This window comes from Panthera uncia, chromosome F2 (genome assembly GCF_023721935.1).
Source record: "Panthera uncia isolate 11264 chromosome F2, Puncia_PCG_1.0, whole genome shotgun sequence".
Lineage (NCBI taxonomy): Eukaryota > Metazoa > Chordata > Mammalia > Carnivora > Felidae > Panthera > Panthera uncia.
In genome coordinates, this window is record NC_064812.1 from 38,899,393 (window position 1) to 38,921,128 (window position 21,736).

The following is a 21,736-nucleotide window of genomic DNA, read 5'->3' on the forward strand; positions in this document are numbered from 1 at the left end:
ACTCAATGACTAAGAATTAAGTATTAACAGTCCCAGGAAACAAACACATAAAAATGAGCCACTCTTCTCGGCCCTTTGTGTTGAATTAATATTCTAGGCTAAATTTTTAAACTCCCGAAGCTATAAACCAAGGGACTACGTCCAGGTTACACACAGTGAGGGAAAAAGGCTCAGCAGTGAAATCAAAGTTGTACCTTTCATGAGTGCCACGTTTCAATAGGCAAATTTTTTATTTTTTTTTATTTTTTTAAATTTTTTTAACGTTTATTTATTTTTGAGACAGAGAGAGAGCATGAACAGGGGAGGAGCAGACAGAGAGGGAGACACAGAATCTGAAACGGGCTCCAGGCTCTGAGCTGTCAGCACAGAGCCCGACGCGGGGCTCGAACTCACGGACCGCGAGATCATGACCTGAGCCGAAGTCGGACGCTTAACCGACCGAGCCACCCAGGCGTCCCTAGGCAAATTTTTTAAATGTAGAAATGTTTTCCCCAAATTCAGTGAGACCCTCCTGATTCACCTTGTAGCCCACAGTGCCGTCACGTTAACCTGTCCTCCTCAAGAAACCACCACCACCAGTCCCATTTTATACCACTGGAGCAGTCTTGCCTCCCCTGTGAAGAGTGACTATTATTGCATACTGCAAATGAGCACACTCAGACTGCACAGGAAACCCCACACAAGGTCACGTAGTGCTCAGCTGAGACTCAATCACTGATCCTTTGATCACAAATGTCATATATGCTCTTTTTGGGGCGCCTGGGTGGCTCAGTTGGTTGAGCATCTGACTCCTGGTTTCAGCTCAGGTCATGATCCCACAGAACTGAGCCCCACATCAGGCTCTGCATTGACAGCGTGGAGCCTGCTTGGGATGGATTCTCTCTCTCTCCCTCTCTCTCTCTCTCTCTCTGCCCCTCCCCACGCACTTTCTCTCTCAAAATAAATAAATAAACATTTTTTTTAAATGCCACACATGCTCTTTCTAGTAAACAGGTTCCTCTCAAGAAGCCACCACACCCAGTTCACAGATCCCACGAACTCTGCTAACCAATCCCCTAGCACTTGCTCCGAATTCTTTTCAAGGGAGTGTTCCAGACAGCCACTCTCACTGTGACCGGAGCAAGCAAAATGAAGCCGATCTGCCACCCCAGCAGAAGCATTCCCATTTCTCCCAATGGACTTGGCTGGGTTCTGATTTTCACCCTCAGGCTGAAGCACCATTATATGCTCTCACAAATATAGAGCCCATGTAATTAATGAGAAAGCTGTCTGGACAGCGGCAGAGGATGGTCGCCTAGAGGAAGCCAGCTAGGGGAATGCTGTCCAAAGAGCCTCTGGGAGAGTTGAGAGTGAGGGGTGTGGATGGGGAGGACAAGCATGTTCCCTTTTATGTCTTAAAGAATATTCTGGGTCTCTGAACATGAAATTACAGGCCTAGCCCGCAGCCTAGTTTAGAATGGGCTATGGAGATCTAAACTCCATGCATAAGAAAAGTATCACATGCTACAGGGTTAGAAGACTGGCGTTTGGAAAAGACCAGAGAAAATATAAAGTGCAAAAATGGCTAAATTAACATTTTTTACAGCAAGCATGGTCTTTTTGTGTTCTGATACGCTGCTCTCTTCGTTAGGTCTATTAGTCCCTACCTGTAGCCATCCTATTCCAACAAGGAGGATTACCATAAGATATGCTTTGAAAGACAGTTTGAAGTGATTATATTATTTTACTCTGTTTAGTTTTAATATATATAAGAATACTTTGTTCCTGTAGCTATTCATCAGGCAGAAGTGAAACTCATGAAACAGAATATCTTTACTAATGAAAGAGTCAATAACAGATTTAACCACTACAATACAAATTTTGTATCCAGTTCAAGAACAGTGTTGTTATATTTTCCTTTATCGTTAAAATTTTCTAACAAAATAGCAATACATTCAAAACATCCCCAAACAAAACCAAGTACCAGAAATTAAAGACAAGGGCACCTGGGTGGCTCAGTCGGTTAAGTGTCTGACTTCAGCTCAGGTCATGATCTTACAGTTTGTGAGTTCGAGCCCTGCGTCGGACTCTGTGCTGACAGCTCAGAGCTTGGACCCTGCTTCAGATTCTGTGTCTCCCTCTCTCTCTGCCCCTCCCCCACTCATGCTTTGTCACTTGCTCTCTCTCTCTCTCAAAAATAAATTAAAAAAAATTTTTTAAAGAAATAAAAGACAAAAAACATATACCTTCACAATTGAAACACAGCTTGGAAATCTAGAACAGGAGCTGCGAAAGTATAACCTGAAAGCTAATTTTTAAACAGTCTTGTCAAATTAAAATCAAATGCAATGACATAACCTAACTATCTCTTAGATAATAAATGTTTTCTTGGGGCACCTGGGTGGCTCAGTCAGCTGAAGCATCTGACTTTGGCTCATGTCATGATCTTGTGGTTCATGAGTTCGAGTCCCGTGTCAGGCTCTGTGCTGACAGCTCAGAGCCTGGAGCCTGCTTCAGATTCTTTGTCTGCCTCTCTCTCTGCCCCTCGCCTGCTCACACTCTGTCTCTCTCTCTCTCAAAAATAAATAAACCTTAAAAAAAATTTTTTTAAAGAAATGTTTTCTTCTCTGAGTAAGGTAAGAAATAATGCTGAATTGTTTATATATGGAAAGGAGAAAGATTATAGTGTATGTCATAAATATTCATTACTATGAATCTAGGCAAGAGAACATTCTTGAAGGTGATGTCAATATCTGATAGTTACTTTTAGTTATAAAACAGTATCGGATTACTTTGAAAGTAGATAGCCTCTGAAGATCATAATCCCTACCTATATTCTCAAAGTGAACAAATGAAAAGATTATCTAGTAAATTATTAACTACCTGTTACTAACGTAAATACATAAATATCTTTAAGATTCTATTCTTGTTTACATACTTTAGAATATGTACTAAGATTATCTGAGAAATTCCCATTTAATTTCTAAACTGCTAGTAAGGAAAAAAAACAGGCAAAGAAATACGCTCAGGTAAAAATAACAAAAGAATCTAAGAAAGTCTCTATTGTGATTTACTAACTTATTTTTTAATTAAAAAAATTTTTTGTTAACGTTTATTCATTATTGAGAGACAGAGACAGAGCATGAGCAGAGGACAGGCAGAGAGAGGGGGAGACACAGAATCCGAAGCAGGCTCCAGGCTCCGAGCTGTCAGCGCAGAGCCCGATGCGGGGCTCGAACTCACAAACCGTGAGATCATGACCTGAGCTGAAGTCAGATGCTCAACCAACTGAGCCACCCAGGCACCCTGAAAGGAAATTTTAAAATATACTCAGAAGAGTGAACCCACACAACAGGTCTGAGGTGTGGAAGCAAATGATCATGTACCATCTACAGTTTGGGTATTAAATATCCATTTTTAAAATAAAAACTATAGTGATTGCAGAAAAAAAGGAGAATAATGCACAAAGAGAGACACAAATATATAGGTAATTCTAAGCAAACACTTACAGATCAATGTTTAGGAGCTTTTAAAAAAGACATTAATGGGACACCTGGGTGGCTCACTCAGTGAAGCGTCCAACTCTCGATTTCAGCTCAGGTCATGATCTCACTGTTCGTGGGTTCAAGCCCAGCACGGGCTTTGTGCTGACAGTGGGATTCTCAGTCTCCCTCCCTCCCTGCACCCGGCCTCGATCACGCATGTGCTCTCTCTCAAAAATAAACAAACATTAAAAAAAAAACACTAAATTTTTTTTTAAATGACTGGAGTTCAAGGACTTGTTCAAAAGAAAGGCAACGATATTATTAACTCTAAATTTTGATGAGTATACATGATTACATTTCTTGAGTGAACAACCAGAATAACAGAAATGGAGTAAAACTTCCAGAATAGCAGACACAGGGGAAAACAGCAGAATAGAGGAAAAGAGGTAAGCAGCAACACAGTCCGCGTGAAAGGTGGCAGCAAAGGAGAAGGAAACGGAAACAGCGACCGGAATAAGTCCAGATATGTTAACATTGTTAATGTCAGTGGACTAAGTTCCGCAGTTAAAGACCAAGACGGTCAGGCTCTCCAACGCTGCTGCTCCCATCCACAAGCCCTCGTCTATGCCTCACCGCAGCGCCACACGATCGCGCAATTACGTACCAATATTTCTTTGTGTGATCATTAATTAACTTATATTAATTCTGATTAATATTTATTGCCTCTACTAGACCACAATTCGATGTTGGCAAGGACTGGGTCTATGTTGAATCACCACTGTATCCCCAGCACCCGGCACACTTCCTAACACACAGTTCTCAAAAAAACAAAAACTCTGTTAAAGGACGAGGGATGAGGAAAGGAGGGAGGGAAGACAGCATCACGGTACCTTCTAGGCTTCAATTTTCTACAACTATTTTCTTTGGAGATGGGAAGTCCTTAAACCATAAGTGCAGTGAACAGTTTTCTGATCCCTAAGTTAGCGGCATTTTATCTTATATAGATGATCGTATGTTTTCATGCTGAAAGTGCTATGCGTGTGGCTTTCATTTTATCCTTTTAAAATTTCTTAAGCAGCCAATAAAAACTCCACTAATGCAGGACACCTTGGGAAAAATGCATTCACATTGTATACCACTTATTTTTATCCACAGTCATAACTATTTTTATGACTCATAATCATTATTTACAATTATTCATTTTTTGAATCATTAACTCCAATCTGGAAAGAGAAAATGAAGTCTTGAGAATCACCCAGTACTGCTTTGTAGACTAGAAATTAAAGCCTTCCACAGGTAGTACAGGTTGCCCGCTGGGCAACAGGATCTTAAAAATTGGGCCACCTTTTGGGGACATGTCAGACTAGCAGATGTCCCCCAAATCTTCTCTCCCCTTCTTTCACAGTCATGGACTTATCTGGATACATAAATGCCCAGCGACAGATAACATCTCCCAGTGTCCCATGCAATTGGGTCACAGGTCTTATTTGGGGCTACCGATATATAAATGAAAGCAATGCGTGCAATTTCCATGTCACAACCTTAAAACACAAAGTTGCTGGTCCTCCATTTGTCCTTTTTCCCTTCCAGCAGGGATACTTGGGATAGCACAGCCGCTCCAGCAGAATAGGCCCCTGGGGGACCTCATGGAACAGTCTGCTACCCACCCTGGACTGTTCTGAGACAGAACGAAACCTTTATCTTGCATAAGTCCTGCAGTTTGTACCTGTTATAAGACTTTACTTACACCGAAACAAATACAGAGGTTAAAGTTCATCTTAACACAAAAGAGAAAAGAACAGATAACAGAGAATCCAACGCTACCTTAAAAAGGAAGAAGAGAAAAAGACCCCTAGACCAGCGGCACTAGATGGAAGTTGGGGTAATCAAAACAGACCTCAACAGGACCATCGAAAAGCAAACCCCTCTCTTTAAGCATAGTCAGAAGACCTCCAGACCCAGCCTAGAGACTTGATGTTTCTAGCCCTGAATGTTACCTCTTCTGTGAAGCTGGACTCACCAGGTTGTCTTCATGAAAAGCAAGTCAATACTCAAATCATTCGATAATCATAATTTAGTGTCCTCTACAGAAAAAGGATACAAAGGCCTAGGGATAGGAGCATTCATCTCATCAACGATTCTATTATGAATATTAGCAAATTGGCATTCTGGTTTTATATGTCAATCTACTATCAGCTGGTGTGAATCAGTCATTCAACTTTAGGGTGTTGACAAGATCCAATCTCTGGTCCAGGGAGGTTGAGGGCTCACAAAGAATGGACATCCCACCTGGCCTTGCCTAGGTGACCTCCTAAGTGCTTCTTTCTTTCCAACTTGTAACACCTTCGTGTTTGCAACCCGCGAGCCCTCTGCTGTTAGCACGTACGTCAGTACCTGCTATCGCACCAAGTGTCACTGCTTCACCATCTTTGCACCATGGAATCAACTAGCCGTGTAATTTTAGCAGCTCAAGGTGAATGAATGAATGAAATAAAGAGCTCAACCTTACTTTTACGAACAATTTGAAATTATATTTCTTTTAAGCATTTTTTGGTGTTAGTATTTTTCCCTGAGAAATAATTTTCCCTTGGAAGCTGCATCTGCAAAGATGCAACTCTAAACCTTTAAAAGTTTGTTAAAGGGGCACCTGGGTGGCTCAGCCCGTTGAGCTTATGACTTCGCTCAGGTCACGATATCCTGGTTCATGGGTTCAAGCGCCAAGTCGGGCTCTGTGCTGATAGCTCGCAGCCTGGAGCCTGCTTCTGATTCTGTGTCTCCCTCTCTCTCTGCCCCTGTCCCACTTGTGTGCTCTCTCTCTCTCTCTCTCTCAAAAATAAACATTAAAAAAAGTTTTTTTTAATATTCATTTAATTCATTTTCTTAATTTACATCGAAGTTAGTTAGCATATAGTGCAACGATGATTCCAAGAGTAGATTCCTTAGTGCCCCTTATCCATTTAGCCCATCCCCCCTCCCATCTCCCCTCCAGCAACCCTGTTTGTTCTCCATATTTAAGAGTCTCTTATGTTTTTGTCCCCCTCCCTGTTTTTTATTATTTTTGCTTCCCTTCCCTTATGTTCATCTGTTTTGTATCTTAAAGTCCTCATATGAGTGAAGTCATATGATATTTGTCTTTCTTTAATTTCGCTTAGCATAATACCCTCTAGTTCCATCCACGTAGTTGCAAATGGCAAGATTTCATTCTTTTTTGATCTTCTTTTGAAATGAAGATCAAATGAATGAAAAAAGACTTCATTCTTTTTTTCATCTTCGTTATCCATTCATCCATCGATGGACATTTGGGCTCTTTCCATACTTTGGCTATTGTTGATAGTGCTGCTATAAACATGGGGCTGCATGTGCCCCTTTGAAACACCACACCTGTAGCCCTAGGATAAATAACCTAGTAGTGCAATTGCTGGGTCATAGGGTAGTTCTATTTTTAATTTTTTGAGGAACCTCCATACTGTTTTCCAGAGTGGCTGCACCAGCTTGCGTTCCCACCAGCAGTGCAAAAGAGATCCTCTTTCTCTGCATCCTCACCAATATCGGTTGTTGCCTGAATTGTTAATGTTAGCCATTCTGACAGGTGTGAGGTGGTATCTCATTTTGGTGTTGCTTTGTATTTCCCTGATGATGAGTGATGTTGAGCATTTTTTTCATGTGTCTGTTGGCCATCTGAATGTCTTGTTTGGAGAAGTGTCTATTCATTTCTTTTGCCCGCTTCTTCACTGGATTATTTGTGTTTTGGGTGTTGACTTTGATAAGTTCTTTATAGACTTTGCATATTAATCCTTCATCTGATACGTTGTTTGCAAGTATCTTCTCCCATTTAGTCAGTTGCCTTTTAGTTTTGCTGATTGTTTCTTTTGCTGTGCAAAAGCTTTTTATTTTGATGAGGTCCCAATAGTTCGTTTTTGCTTTTGTTTCCCTTGCCTCCAGAGACGTGTTGAGTTAAGAAGTTGATGGGGCGCCTGGGTGGCGCAGTCGGTTAAGCGTCCGACTTCAGCCAGGTCACGATCTCGCCGTCCGTGAGTTCGAGCCCCGCGTCAGGCTCTGGGCTGATGGCTCGGAGCCTGGAGCCTGTTTCCGATTCTGTGTCTCCCTCTCTCTCTGCCCCTCCCCCATTCATGCTCTGTCTCTCTCTGTCCCAAAAATAAATAAAAAACGTTGAAAAAAAAATTTTTTAAAAAAAAAGAAGTTGCTGCAGCCAAGGTCACAGAGGTTTTTACCTGCTTTCCCTTCAAGGATTTTGATGGCTTCCTGTCTTACATTCAGGTCTTTCACCCATTTTGAGTTTATTTTTGTGTATGGGGTAAGAAAGTGGTCCAGGTTCATTCCTCTGCATGTCGCTGTCCAGTTTTCCCAGCACCACTTGCTGAAGAGAGACTGTCTTTATTCCACTGAATGTTCCTTCCTGCTTTGTCAAAGATTAGTTGGCCATACGTTTGTGGGTCCATTTCTGGGTTCTCTAATCTGTTCCATTGATCTAAGTGTCTGTTCTTGTGCCTGTACCATGCTGTCTTGATAATTACAGCTTTGTAATACAGCTTGAAGTCCGAAAAAAAATTTTTTTTTAAGTTTGTTAAAACACTTGAAGAAGTGTGATCTTAAGTTTTCTTTTTCTTCAAGTAAAATGGGTTAACCAGTTTATAGCTCAAGAACTCCTAAGGCTCCAGAAACTCTACTAAGAGACAAGGGAGTTGGGAGAGAAGTAGAAAGTAGTAAATTATGCTGTTAGGGCTCACGTATTATTTCTGTTGGCATCCTTTCACGGTCAGTAAAGGATCTAACCCAAAGGGGAAGGGAAGGGAAAACTGAAGCCTCTTCCTTCATGGCAAAGATTCAAAGTAAGTTGACAAAATAAATATATTCTACATTTAAACATAATACACATCATAGTGTAAAACTCGTGTTGACTGCTTTAATACCTGACATTTTGTTAGTTAAGTTAAATATATTTAAAGTGAGTCCCAGAGAAGTTGATATTAATAAAACAGGTTTGATGCCAATCTTTATTTCACGGCCAGCCTATCTTTAAACGTCCTGATGAATGTCTATCATAATAAGCCACAAGCTAAAAGACATATTAAATATCACTGAATACAGAGAACTGACAGTTGCCATAGGGGAGGTAGGTGGGGGCACCCAAGGGAATTATCTTGATGAGAACTGAGAAATGTATAGAATTTCTGAATCATTAACCTGTACACTTGAAACTAATATAACACTGTATGTTAATCGTATTTCAATTTTTAAAAATAAATAAATATCACTGAAATTTACCAGTCAAAATTTTATAGAGCTACCTTTGATCCTTTATATTAGGTTGCGGCAGAGGGTACCTGTGCTTTTTGAAAAGGGCTCAATGGAAGTGCCTAGGTGGCTCAGTCGGCTGAACATCCAATTCTTTTGATTTGGGCTCAGGTCATAATACCAGGGTTGTGGTATCGAGCTCCACATCTGATTCCATGCTGAGCGTGGAACCTGCCTGAGGTTCTCTCTCCCTCTGCCCTTCTCCCCTTCTCTCTCTCTCTAATAGAAAAAAAAATTTTTTAAGTAAAAAAAATTCAAAAGGGCTCAGTGGAGATCTCTCAAAAATCAAGTATCCCTCACTACCCAAATCTATTTGATTTCTGAATTCAGATGGGGAAAGTCTAGATGTCAAGACAGACTTATATCACTAACTGCTAAAAATTCCCATCCATATTATCCGCAGCCTTAGCCAATGAGAGACTGGTGCTAGAAAGAACCAGTATCTTCTATACCTCATATCTGGAGGACTGTAACACATCCTTTCTAGTTTTCCAGCCACCTAAAATGGCCTGCTATTTTAATATTCCTTAAAAACTGAATATTAAAAGCAACTAGAGGAAAGCACTTGGTTACATTCAAGGGAACCCCCCACAAGACTTTCAGCAGATTTTTCAGCAGAAACCTCGCAGGACAAAAGGGAGTGGCATAATATATTCAGAGTGCTGAAAGAAAAAACTTGCAACCAAGAACACTAGCAAAGAGTTCACTCAGAAGTGAAGGAGAGGTAAAGGGCTTTCCAGACAAGCAAAAACATAAAGAGTTCCTCACCACTACACCAGCCTTACAAGAAAGGTTAAAGGGAAAAGAAAGGGCACTACTTAGTAACAAGAAAACATGTGAAACAATAAATCTCACTGGAAAGATAAATATATAGTAAAGGTAACAGATTAATTATTTATAAAGCTAGTATGAAGGTTAAGAGAAAATAGTAAAAATACCTTTGATTACAATAATAAGTTGAGGAGTATATGTGTCAAATGTGACATCAAAAAAAAAAAAATAACATGGCAAAGAGGGTAAAAATGTTGAGCTTTAGAATGGGATCAAACTTAAGTTGTTATCAACTTAAAATAGACGGTTATATATAAAAGCTGTTATACGTAGGCCTTGTGGTAACCACAGAACAAGAACCTATAGTGAATACACATAGATAAAGGGAAAGGAATATATGTATACCACTAAAGAAAGAGAAAAAAGAAACAAAGGGAAACTACAAAAACAGTGAACAATTAAAAAAATGGCAATAAATACATACCTATCAATAATTACTTTAAATGCAAGTGGACTCAATTCTCTAATCAAGACAGAGGGGCTGAATGAGCCCCATCTATATGCTGCCTATAAGAAACTCACTTTATTTTTTTTAAGTTTATTTATTTTGAGAGAGTGAGAGAGAGAGAGAGAGAGCGCGAGCAAGCGAGCAGGGGAGGGGCAGAGAGAAAGGGGGAGAGAGAATTCCAAGCATGCTTTGCATTGTCAGCACAGAGCCCAACTTGAGGCTCAATTCCCATGAACCATAAGATCATGACCTGAGCCGAGATCAAGAGTCAGATGCTTAAACAACTGAGCCACCCAGGTGCCCCAAGAAACTCACTTTAGATGGTAAAGGCACACACAGACTGAGAGTGAAGGGATGGAAAAAGAAACTCCATACAAATAATAAGTAAAGAAAGCTGGAGTAGCTATATTTACATCAGATAAAATAGACTTTGAAATAAAAACTGTAGTAAAAGACAAGGTTGCTACATGATAAAGTGGTAAATCCAACAAGAAAATATAATATTTGTAAGTATTTATGCATTTAACACAGGAATACCTAATATATAAAGCAAATATTTATAGATCTGAAGAGAAAAACAGACACCAATACAATAAGGGTAAGGGATTTTAATACCCTACTTTCATCAATGGATAGATCATCCAGACAGAAAATCAATAGGAAATACTGGCCTTAACACATTAGACCAGATGGACTAACAGATAATCACAGAACATTCCATCCAAAAGCAACAGAATACAAATTCTTCTCAAATGCACATGGAACATTTTCCAGGACAGATCATACATCAGGCCACAAAATAAGTCTTAACAAATTTAAAAGGATTAAAGTCATTATCAGGAATCTTTTCTGACCATCGAAGTATGAAACTAGAAATTGATTATATGAAAAAACCTGGAAAATTCACAAACAACATGCTACTGACCAACTAAATAGTCAAAGAGGAAATTAAAAAAAATTTTTTTTATCTTAAAATGAACACAAATGGAACTATAACACCAAAATTTGTGAGATGCAGCAAAAGCCTTCTAAGGGGAAAGTTCACAGTGATAAATGCCTACATCAAGAAAGAAGTCTCAAATAACCTAACTTTACACCTCAAAGAACTAGAAAAGGAACAAAGCCCAAAGTTAGTAAAAAGAAGAAAATAATATAGGGCAGAAATAAATAAAATAGACACTAAAAAGACAACAAAGATGATCAATGAAACTAAGATCTGGTTCTTTGAAAAGATAAACAAAAGTGACAAGACTTTAGCTAGACTCACAGGGGCGGGGGGGGGGGGGGGTTACTCCAAATCAGAAATGAAAGAAGAAATGTTAAAACTGATGCCGCATAAATACAAAGGATCACAGGAGGCTGCTATGAACAATTATTTGCAACAAATTGGACAACTTACCAAAAAATGAATAAATTCCTAGAAACCTACAACCTACCAAGACTGAATCATGATGAAACAGAAAATCTGAACAGGCCGATCGCTAGTGAGGAGATTGAATCCTTAACCAAGAACCTCCCAACAAAGAAAAGGCCACGATCAGATGGTTTCACTGATAAATTCTATCCAACATTCAAGGAATTAATACCAATCCTTCCTAAACTCTTCCAAAAAATAGAAGAGCAAGAACTCCTACAAACTCATTTTATGAGGCCAGCAGTGCCCTGATACCAAAGCCAGACAAGTATACCACGAGAAAAGCAAATTACAGACCGATATTCCTGATGAACATAGATGCAAAAATCCTCAAGAATATGTTAGCAAACCAAATTCAACAATATATTAAAAAGAATCATATAGCATAATGAAGTGAGATTTTTTATCCCAGGGATGTTAAGGAGGGTTCAACATCCACAAATCAATGTGTTACTTTATATTAAAAAATGAAGGATAAAAAATCATATGATCATCTCAATATATGAAGCAAAAGTAATTGACAAAATTCGACATCCATTGATGATAAAAACTCTCAACAGAATGGTTATAGAAGGAATATACCTCAACATAAAAAAGGCCACATATGACAAGCCCACAGCTAACATACTCAACAGTCAAAAACTAAAAGCACTGATCAGGAACAAAGCAAGGACATCTCATTCTCACCACTTTTATTTAAGACAGTACTGGAAGTCCTAGCCACAACAATCAGGCAGGAAAAATAAATAAAAAGTAAAACTGTCACTATTTGCAGATGACATATATAAAAAACCCTAAAGACTCCATCAAAAAACTATTAGAATAAAGGAATTCAGTGAAGTTGGAGAATATAAAATCAATACTCAAAAATATGTTGCATTTTGGGGTACCTGGGTGGTTCAGTCAGCTGGGTGTCTGACTTCAGCTCAGGTCATGATCTCCTTGCTCATGAGTTTGAGCCCCACATCAGGCTCTCTGCTATCAGCACAGCTGCTTCAGTTCCTGTCTCCCTCTCTCTCTGCCCCTCCCCCAGCTCATGCTTTCTCTGTCTCAAAAATAAATAAAAACATAAAAAAAATTAAAAAAATATGTTGCATTTTTATTCACCAATCATGAGCCGTCAGAGATAGAAATAAAAAACAATCCTATTTATAACTGCACCGAAAGGAATATAAAAACTAGGAATAAGTTTAACCACGGCGATAAAAGACCTGTATATTTAAAATTATTAAGGGACATTTGGGTGGCTCAGTCAGTTAAGTGTCCAACTTTGGCTTAGGTCATGATCTCACGGTTCATGGGTTTGAGCCCCATACTGGGCTCTGTGCTGAGAGGTCAGAGCCTGGAGCCTGCATCTGATTCTGTGTCTCCCTCTCTCTCTCTGTCCCTCCCCTGCTTATGATCTCTCTCTCTGCCTGTCAAAAATAAATAAACGTTAAAAAAATAATTAAAAAACTGAAAGAAAATAAATAAATAAATAAATAAATAAAATTATTAAGACATTAATGAAAGAAATTGAAGACATAAATAAATGGAAAGATATTCTGCGCTCATGGATTAGAAAAATCAATACTGTAAAAATGTCCACACTACCCAAAGCAAGCTATAGATTCAATGCAATCTCTATCAAAATTCCAAATGTCATTTTTCAAAGAAATAGAACAAATAATCCTAAAATTTGTATGGATCTACAAAAAAACCTCAAATATTCAAAGCAATCTTGAATAAGAAGACCAAAGCTGAAGGCATGACACTCCCTGATTTCAAACTGTATTATACAGCTACAGTAATTAAAACAATATGGTATTGGCATAAAAACAGACACATATATCAATGGAACATAACAGAAACCCATGTATACATGGTTAATTAATTTACAACAAAGGAGCCAACAATACAGAGTAAGGAACAAAGTTTCTTCAACGAATGGTGTTCAGAAAACTGAAGAGCTAAGTGCAAAAGAATGAAACTCGACCACAATCTTATACCACACACAAAAATTAACTCAAAATGGAGTAATGACTTGAATGTAAACCATAAAACTCCTAGAGAAAAACACAGGCAGTAAACTCCTTCAGAAGGTCTTAGTGATGATTTCTTAATCTGACACCAAAGAGAACAACAAAAAGTGGGACTACATCATACTAAATAGCTTCTGCACAGTAAAGAAAAACCTCAACAAAATGAAAAGGCAACATACTGAATAGGAGAAAATATTTGCAAATCATATATGTGATAAGGGACTAATAGCCAACATACATAAAGAACTCTTACAAGTTAATGGCAAAAATCAATCCAATTTAAAACTGGGAAGATCTGAATAGACATTTTTCCAAAGAAGACATATAGATAGTTAGCAGGTACACGAAAAGTTGCTCAACATCACTCGTCATCAGGGAAATGCAAGTCAAAACCACAATGAGATGCCATCTCACACCTGTTAGAATGGCTATTATCAAAAAGAAAAGAAATAACAAGTATTGATGAGCATATAGGGAAAAGGGAACACTTGTACATTGGTGGTGGGAATGTACTATGGAAAGCAGCCTGGAGGTTCCTCAAAAAGTTAAAAATAGAACTACCATATGATCTAACAATTCCACTTCTGAGTATTTATCTTAAAAAAAAAAAAAAACAAAAACAGTAACTTGAAAAGATATCTGCACTCCCATGTTCACTGCAGCATTATTTACAATAGCCAAGCTACAGAAACAATCGAAATGTCCATCAACAGATGAATGGATAAAGAAATGGCATGATATATATATTAAGGCTACACACACACACACACACACACACACACACACACACACACACACTGAATCATGAATGGACCTCAAGGGCATCACCCTAAGTGAAAGAAGTCAGATTGAGAAAGACAACACCACAGGATCTCTCTTACATGTAGAATCTAAAGAACAAACAAAAACAAGCTCAGAGAACAAGTGGTGGTTGCCAGAGGCAGGGGGTAGGAGTTTAGAGAAATGGGTAAGGGGTGTCAAGGATAAAAAGAAAAAAATAAATACAGTGCATTACAGAGCAAAAAAAAAGAGAGAGTCTTAACACGGGGCGGGTGGCTGCTTTCATTCTAACACCCTTGTTCGTAATTCTTTAATGCCTCCCCACTGCCTACAGAATAAAATCCAAACTCTGTAACCTAGTATTTCAGTCTTTTACACTCTAGTATAGTAGGGAAAACACTAGGCAATGAGGATTATATAAGTTCTGGGTATCAGCCCAAATTTTGCCCTAGACTTATAGACTAAGTCATAGCATCTGACACCTAAAAAGAAACTATCAATCTTAAATGAGCATATCACCACCTATCCTATCTGACCCCAGGGCTGTTTCATGATCTAAATAAGAGTAAATGTGAAAGCCCACTAAAAACTATCCATCATTCTACAAACACAAGCTGTCGATTTTACTACCCAGTATTACCAACCAGACAAAAAAAATCAATATTTATCACACCAGAATTTCTTGGGCTACAAAAAGAACCCATCAGGCTTGAGTCCACAAGCATCCTGGGACTTTCAAAGTGAACTGGTTGGTCATTTGAAAGGTCAGGTCGTAAAGCTAATGAAATTAGTTTCTCTGACCTCTTTAATCCTTTATAATCTGATATACGGCCAACTACCCCATGAATGGGGTACAAAGAGGCATTCAGTATGTATTTGCTGAATGACTAAGTTCCTAAAATACACTTGGATGATGATGAAAAGGATGACACATACAAAGGGTTACTCCTCCCAGGTGTCAAGTTCAGATGCTTCCAACTACCAGTACCACCTTTCAAAACACTCTAAGAAAATCACATGGTAAAACAATGAAAGAAATTACAAAGGAAAAAGTATTGTTTAAGTATGTCAAGAGGAATGCAGGTTCTGATGGTAAAACATATTCTATACGAAATGGGGGCTGTAGCCTAAGGAGGGGAGCAAGTATTGTTACTGTCCTCTTTCTCCCAGTAACAGTCTCGGTTTCTCTGGGAAATTACTCATCCCTCTGCTCTCAAACGGGAGAGGGTTTTGAGCAACGTTAATCCTACTCCTGGCTCACATCCCTCTAATCAATAGTTCAAGAGCAGGAGAATATCCCAGAACTACATTTATCCGGATATTCTAGTCACAAAAACCTGGTCTGCTTGGTTTAGGGGTGGACAGGTAACTTACATTTATCAAATCAGAATGAATCTCAGGATTTAGGGCTTAAGCAATGGCTTGCAAAGGAGGGTAACCGGAAAAGGAAGGGGTGGGAAACAGGGGAAAGACGTGGCAGAAACCACTGTGCTGTTTAAGCCAACTGAAGTTGGCTTGCAACACACAGGTCATAAAATTCACAGACTTCCCTAGAATAGAGGACCAAAGTTCTTAGAAGTAGGCTAACAAGTTCATATTTATGCTTGAGAAAAATACTTCAGGGAACTGCATCTATAATAGACTGAAAAAAAATGGATTGTTGATGGCAAGGCTAGAAGCAAGGAGACCAGTTATTAGACTGTTATAATAGCCAGGTGATTGCTTACGAGAGCCTAAATGAGGAAAATGTTAGAAAGAAGAGAGACCAGAATAAGGAGGTAATCACAAAATCAATAGGACATGGCAACAGAATAAAGGAAGAAATTAAGGAAGGTGGCAGGAGAAAGGCATCTAGCCGAGGAGTCTAAATGGACGGTGAGAGACAGACTAGAGTATGGGCGAACGTGGGGAGGCAGTTAATGGATTCAGGTTTAGAACAGGAAGTTTTGATGAAGAAAGAATGGAAACCCCAGAAGACTACATAGCAATCAGCCTGCTTCAAGTACTCCTTTTAAATTACGAACCCTCTGGAAACCAGGACAAGTCAGCCTTCATTCTCTGTGAAGATGGATAATCATCTTATTTGTCTCTCTGAAAATGTCTGTAGTTATTAAAGGTTATGTAAAAATTCAACTTTTTTTCAGGGCAAGAGATGAAACTGCCTTTCAAAAGAAACAAATACAAACCTCTACCTCACACTGTAACACAAAAATTAATTAGAGGTGGATCACAGATGTAAATATAATAGCTAAGCCACAAAGTGTTGGAAGAAAATAGAAGAGAGTATCTTTACAATTTGGGAGTAGGCAAAGATTTCTTAGAATACAGACAGTACTAACCATAAAAGAATAAACTGACAAATTGAACTTAAAATTTAAAACTTCTATTCACCAAAATATACCACTAAGAAGATGGGTAGATAGCCACACACTGGGAGAAAACAGCCACAAAATGCAGAATCCAAAATATAGAAAGGTATCTTACAAATCATTAAGAAAAAAAACAAAACCCTGGGGCACCTGGGTGGCTTAGTTGGTTAAGCGTCCAACTCTTGGTTTCAGCTTGGGTCATGATCTCACGGTTGGTAGGTTGGAGCCCCACATCAGGCTCTGCGGAGCCTGCTTGGGATTCTCTCTCCCTTTCTCCGCTCCTCCCCTGCTCATGCTCCCTTGCTCTTGCTCTCTCACTCACAATAAATCAACTTAAAAAAAAAAGTCTTAAAAAAAAAAAAAAGACAAAACTCAAACAATGGGGTGCCTGGGTGGCTCAGTCAGTTGAGCGTCCGATGTTGGCTCAGGTCATGATCTTGCGGGTTTGTGAGTTCGAGCCCCTCGTCGGGCTCTGTGCTAACAGCTCAGAGCCTGGAGTGTGCTTCAGATTCTGTGTCTCCCCGCCACCCCCCCCCCCCGCCCTCCACCCCACCCCTGCTTGTGCTCTGTCTCTTTCAAAAATGAATAAACATAAAAAAAATTTTGTTAATGGGCAATAAATAGCACTTCACAAAAGATGATATATGAGTGCCAAATAAACAAAGATAAACTGTTCCACATCATTAGTCACAAGGGAAATGCAAATTAAAGCTACCATAAGCTGCAACTACATACCCACCAAAATGGCTACAGTTAAAGACTGACCACCCTAAATGTTGACAAGGACATGGAACAACTGGAACTCCATACATTGCTGGCAGAACCACTTTGGAAAACTGCTCAGCAGTTTCTTATAAATATATTTCTACTCCATGACCAGCAATTCCACTGCTAGGCATTTATTCTAGAGAAATAACAACATATGTCTGCAAAAAGTCTTGTGCAAGAATGTCCAGATCAGCTTTATCTATAATGGCCCCAACCTGGAAACAACCCAAATGTCCATCATCTGGCAAATGGATAAATTGTGATTTATTCAGACAATAAAATAATACTCAGCAATACAAAGCAACAAACTATTGATATACTCCAATTAACATGAATGAATTTAAAAGATGTTGATGCTAAGTGAAAGAAACCAGATACAAAAGAATACATACAGTATAATTCCATTTACATGAATAGGTAAAACTCTAGGGTGGGGTTTGAGGCAGTGGGAGGGATTAACTGGGAAGAGGCACAAGGGAACTTTCTGGGGTTTTGGAAATGTTTTCTAGGTGTGTGGGTAACACAAGGTGTATGCATCTGTCAACTCAATGAACTGTACACTTCTGTGGATCTCACCCTATGTAAATTATGCCTTCATCAAAAGGAAAAAATAAAACAAAAAAATGATCTCTAATAGAAATACCTGAAATCAACATGCTTCCTTACTGGACTGAAGGAAATCTTTGTTATTCCAAGGCAAAAACAAAACACACACCAACTTTAAAATTTTTTTTAACATTTATTTATTTTTGAGAGACAGACAGAGCATGAGCAGGGGAGGGGCAGAGAGAAAGGGACACACAGAATCCGAAGCAGGCTCCAGGCTCTGAGCTGTCAGCACAGCATCAGACACGGAGCCCGAACCCACAGAACGGTGAGATCATGACTTGAGCCAAAGTCGTTCACTTAGCTGATTGAGCCACCCAGGTGCCCCAGAAAACACACACACAACTTTTAAAAGGTAAAAACAGGGGCACCTAGGTGGCTCGCCGGTTGAGCCGACGCACTTGATTTTGGCTCAGATCATGATCTCACCGTCTGTGGGCTGAGCCCAGTGACAGGCTGGCTCTGCCTCTGCGCTGAGAGTAGGGAGCCTGCTTGGGATTCTCTGTGTGCCTCTCTTTGCCCCTCCCCCAAGCACTCTCTCTCTCAAAAATAAATATAAAAAAACAAATAAAAGATAAAAAAAAGTGGAAACAGGCAGACTAAAATATCACTCAGACCACAAACCAACCATGGAATTTTATGTAAATCACCTATGCTCTCTTGGCCTCTATTTTCTCATCTATAAAATGGGAGTAAGAAAATCTACCACACCAGGAATATGTAGACATCAAGATTATGCAAAGCATCTAGTATGTACCTGGCACACAAAGCCTTAGTAAGTGGTAGTGGTAGGAGCAGCAATTAGAAAATGCGTTAAAATGACCCACTTTACCCATCTGGTGTGAGAGTTCCACTGAACTCTTATTTGAATATCTATGCACAGCCCTATGCTTTTTTCATGACAATTCTTCTCCCGTCTGATAACTGACCCTATTCCACCCAGATGACAGGTGGGGTGAGAAGGGTAGGGGAAGGAGCGTGAGATGCCTTACTCTTCAGTGACCCTGTTCCCTCATCTTAAAAAAATGTTCATGTAAGTCAAAGTTATGGAAACCAAATTATATTTAAAGGTATAAAACTCACTATTAAAAAAAAAAGGTCTAAAACTGTTTCATGAAATGCAAGACTTTTTATGAAGATTACCAGTACTATAAAGTCAGGTTTCTCATTTATTAGGTTTACCTAATGTAGCACTCTTACATCTGCTAGAAAGCTTTCTAATTATCTTTCAAAAGGCCATGCCGTTTCCAAATGCTAACACATGCACAGCAATAGCTACTTTCCACAAAGAGCATGTTCAAACAGTACACAAAGCATGCAGAGTACTGTCCTTTTATCACACCAGTACTGTCTAGTTGGATTACAGCCAACAACAGGGCTCAAGTAGATTTATCTTTCCTGCAGATCATGTAGTACATTTGCCTAATGCAGTGCCCTAGATTTTACAAATTACATTTACTGATGTACTTGCAAGTCTGCAGACTTGAACATTTTCAAGAAGGACGCAAGACATTTATATAAAATAGTATGTCTTGATCATCAATAAAAGCACTGTTTTGAGGCCACCTACTATCCTTTTGCTGGAATTTAAAATTTCCGTAAAGCATTTCTTGGCTTTTAGCAAAGTCAGGGTTGAGCCAAGACGCCGATGTTCTCTCTGCGTTCAACTGCACAAAAAGAATCCACACATACCAAAGATCTGTTCGAAAGCTTTTAAGGCCAAAAATGTCTATTGTGTGGCCTGTGATAGGCACTGACTAAAGGAAACTTGAAACTATAAATAGGACACAGAACACCATATGCCTGGGGGAAAATATTTTGCTTAAAATGGCACAACAACACAATTCGACACGATGTTCATATTATGTCAAAAAAAGTGAGTATGAACCAACAAAAAAACCCCTCTGACGATTAAGAATTTATTCTCACGAAAAAGTTCAGTATGCCATCTTAATACCATTTTTAAGGGATTTCTTCATGATGCAGTGGTATTCACTGCAAAGTGGCTCGGGTCTAACTCTCCAACATGATGTCACAAAACCCGAAATGCAATGGAATCCGATTCAGTGTTGGCGCAGTCCGGGGGTACCAACAATCAACCTGGAGGAGGCATACAGGGCCAGAAAGACTCCATCAGGTTTCCTCAGTGCCCCCTGATAATCAGTGCTCCCCATACAAACAAGTTCTTAAAAGCTCCAACCTAAAAAATAAATAAATAAAAATTAAAAAAAAAAAAAAAAAGATTTGCCTGCAGCGTCTGCTAAGAAAGGTACAGGGATCACCTGTCAATGGGCAGGAAAGTAAGTGGGTGTAAAATGGCTTCCCCGGGCACACTGAAACTGAAACGCAGTAAATCCTAGCAAATCCCTTCCTAGAGTAAGGGCTTCACACCAAACGTGTGGAGGGACGCATACACGGAGCGTGCCAAGAACCCCCAACCATTCCTCCTCGGGACCCGAACGCGAGCTGAAGACCGGACAGCAGCCCCGAGGCCGGGATGCGAGCTGGGAGAATGGGCAAGCCGGGGCTGCAAGCGCGACCACAGGGGTGGCAGAACGCGCCCCGTCACCCCACGACCCAGTCGCGGCGCGGCTAAACACAAAGCCCAACGGGTGGTGAGGAGAAAGAAAGGAATGGAAAACACGTGGTCCGCAGATCCGATCAGGGCTCTCCCGGCCACCAAGTGCACTTTTACCGGAAGCGGAGGAACCCGCCGCAGCCCGCACAGCCCCCGACTCTGGGCGGTGGCTGGACCCCCGCCACAGGTTGGCTGAGCCGGGGATCGCGGACAGGCTCGCGCACAGAATTAAGTTTCTAATAATACAACTTTAAGCGGATTAGCGCCGGCGTAGCCCAACGCCGAGGCCGCATTCGGGGGCGTGCAGAGTGAAGCGGGCGCGTGGGCCGGGGTCCCGGGGTCCCGGCGTCCCGTCCCGGGGGTGGGGGCTCGCGGCGCCGGCGCCTCCGTCCCGGCAGGTGCGCCCCCCGCGCGTCGCCTCGCTCACCAGGTACCAGACGCCCAGCAGGATGGTGCCGGTGCGGACATGGCAGCACAGGCAGCAGCTGTTGGAGTAGAACCGCGTCCAGGGCGCGACCATCTTCATCGCTCGGGCCGCGGGCGCCGTGGCGCGAGCGCGCGCCCAAGTTTGCAGGAGCGTCGGCCGCGTCGTTCGGGGCCCGCCGGGGGGCTGCTGCCGGCTCCCCCGCCGCTGCCGCTGCCGCTGCCGCTGCCTGCCCCGCTCCCCCGCTTGCCCGTGGCCCGCGCTCTGCACCTCTGCCCAAAGCTCCGAGCGGCTGCGGCGGCCGGACCCTGCGCTCCGAAGGCTGCGGGAGGAGGAGGAGCGGGAGGGGGCGGGGCGGGCCACGTGACTAGCGCTCGGGCTCGTGATGTCACCGCCGGCTCCAGCCAGCTGCGGGCGCCCCGGGCCGGGGGTAAATAAATCAATCATCCTGCGCCCTGGGCCGGTCCCGGAGTGGACCCGCGGTGGAGTTCCGGGCCTCTCCTCTCTCCTGTGGTCATTTGTGTAACTCTGTCACGGGTTTGAGATTCTTTTACAGTCTAGCTGGTTGTGGTTTCTCCCCTTCCACTTCTATTTGGCAGATAATCTGTAGATGCAAATGCTATCACTGTTATCTTGCGAACTGGAAAGAGGGAAAACTGCAGGGTGTGATTCCGGTCAACTGCAGTACTTTGAACCGCTGCTGGAGTCGCCAGGAGC

General features: G+C 41.0%; 1 protein-coding gene across 2 annotated transcripts in view; it reads right to left on the reverse strand.

Moving 5' to 3' along the window:
• LAPTM4B (lysosomal protein transmembrane 4 beta) overlaps positions 1 to 21,338 on the reverse strand; it is a 78,631-nt gene extending 57,293 nt beyond the window's left edge. Inside the window, exon 1 of one of the 2 annotated variants that reach the window (XM_049633058.1) lies at positions 21,023 to 21,333. In XM_049633058.1, coding sequence (XP_049489015.1) covers positions 21,023 to 21,121 — 99 coding nt within the window. In that variant the 5' untranslated portion in view covers positions 21,122 to 21,333. Of the gene's footprint in view, positions 1 to 21,022 lie in introns of both variants that reach the window. The other variant, XM_049633059.1, reaches the window with a different exon arrangement.
• Positions 21,339 to 21,736: the final 398 nt, after the last annotated feature.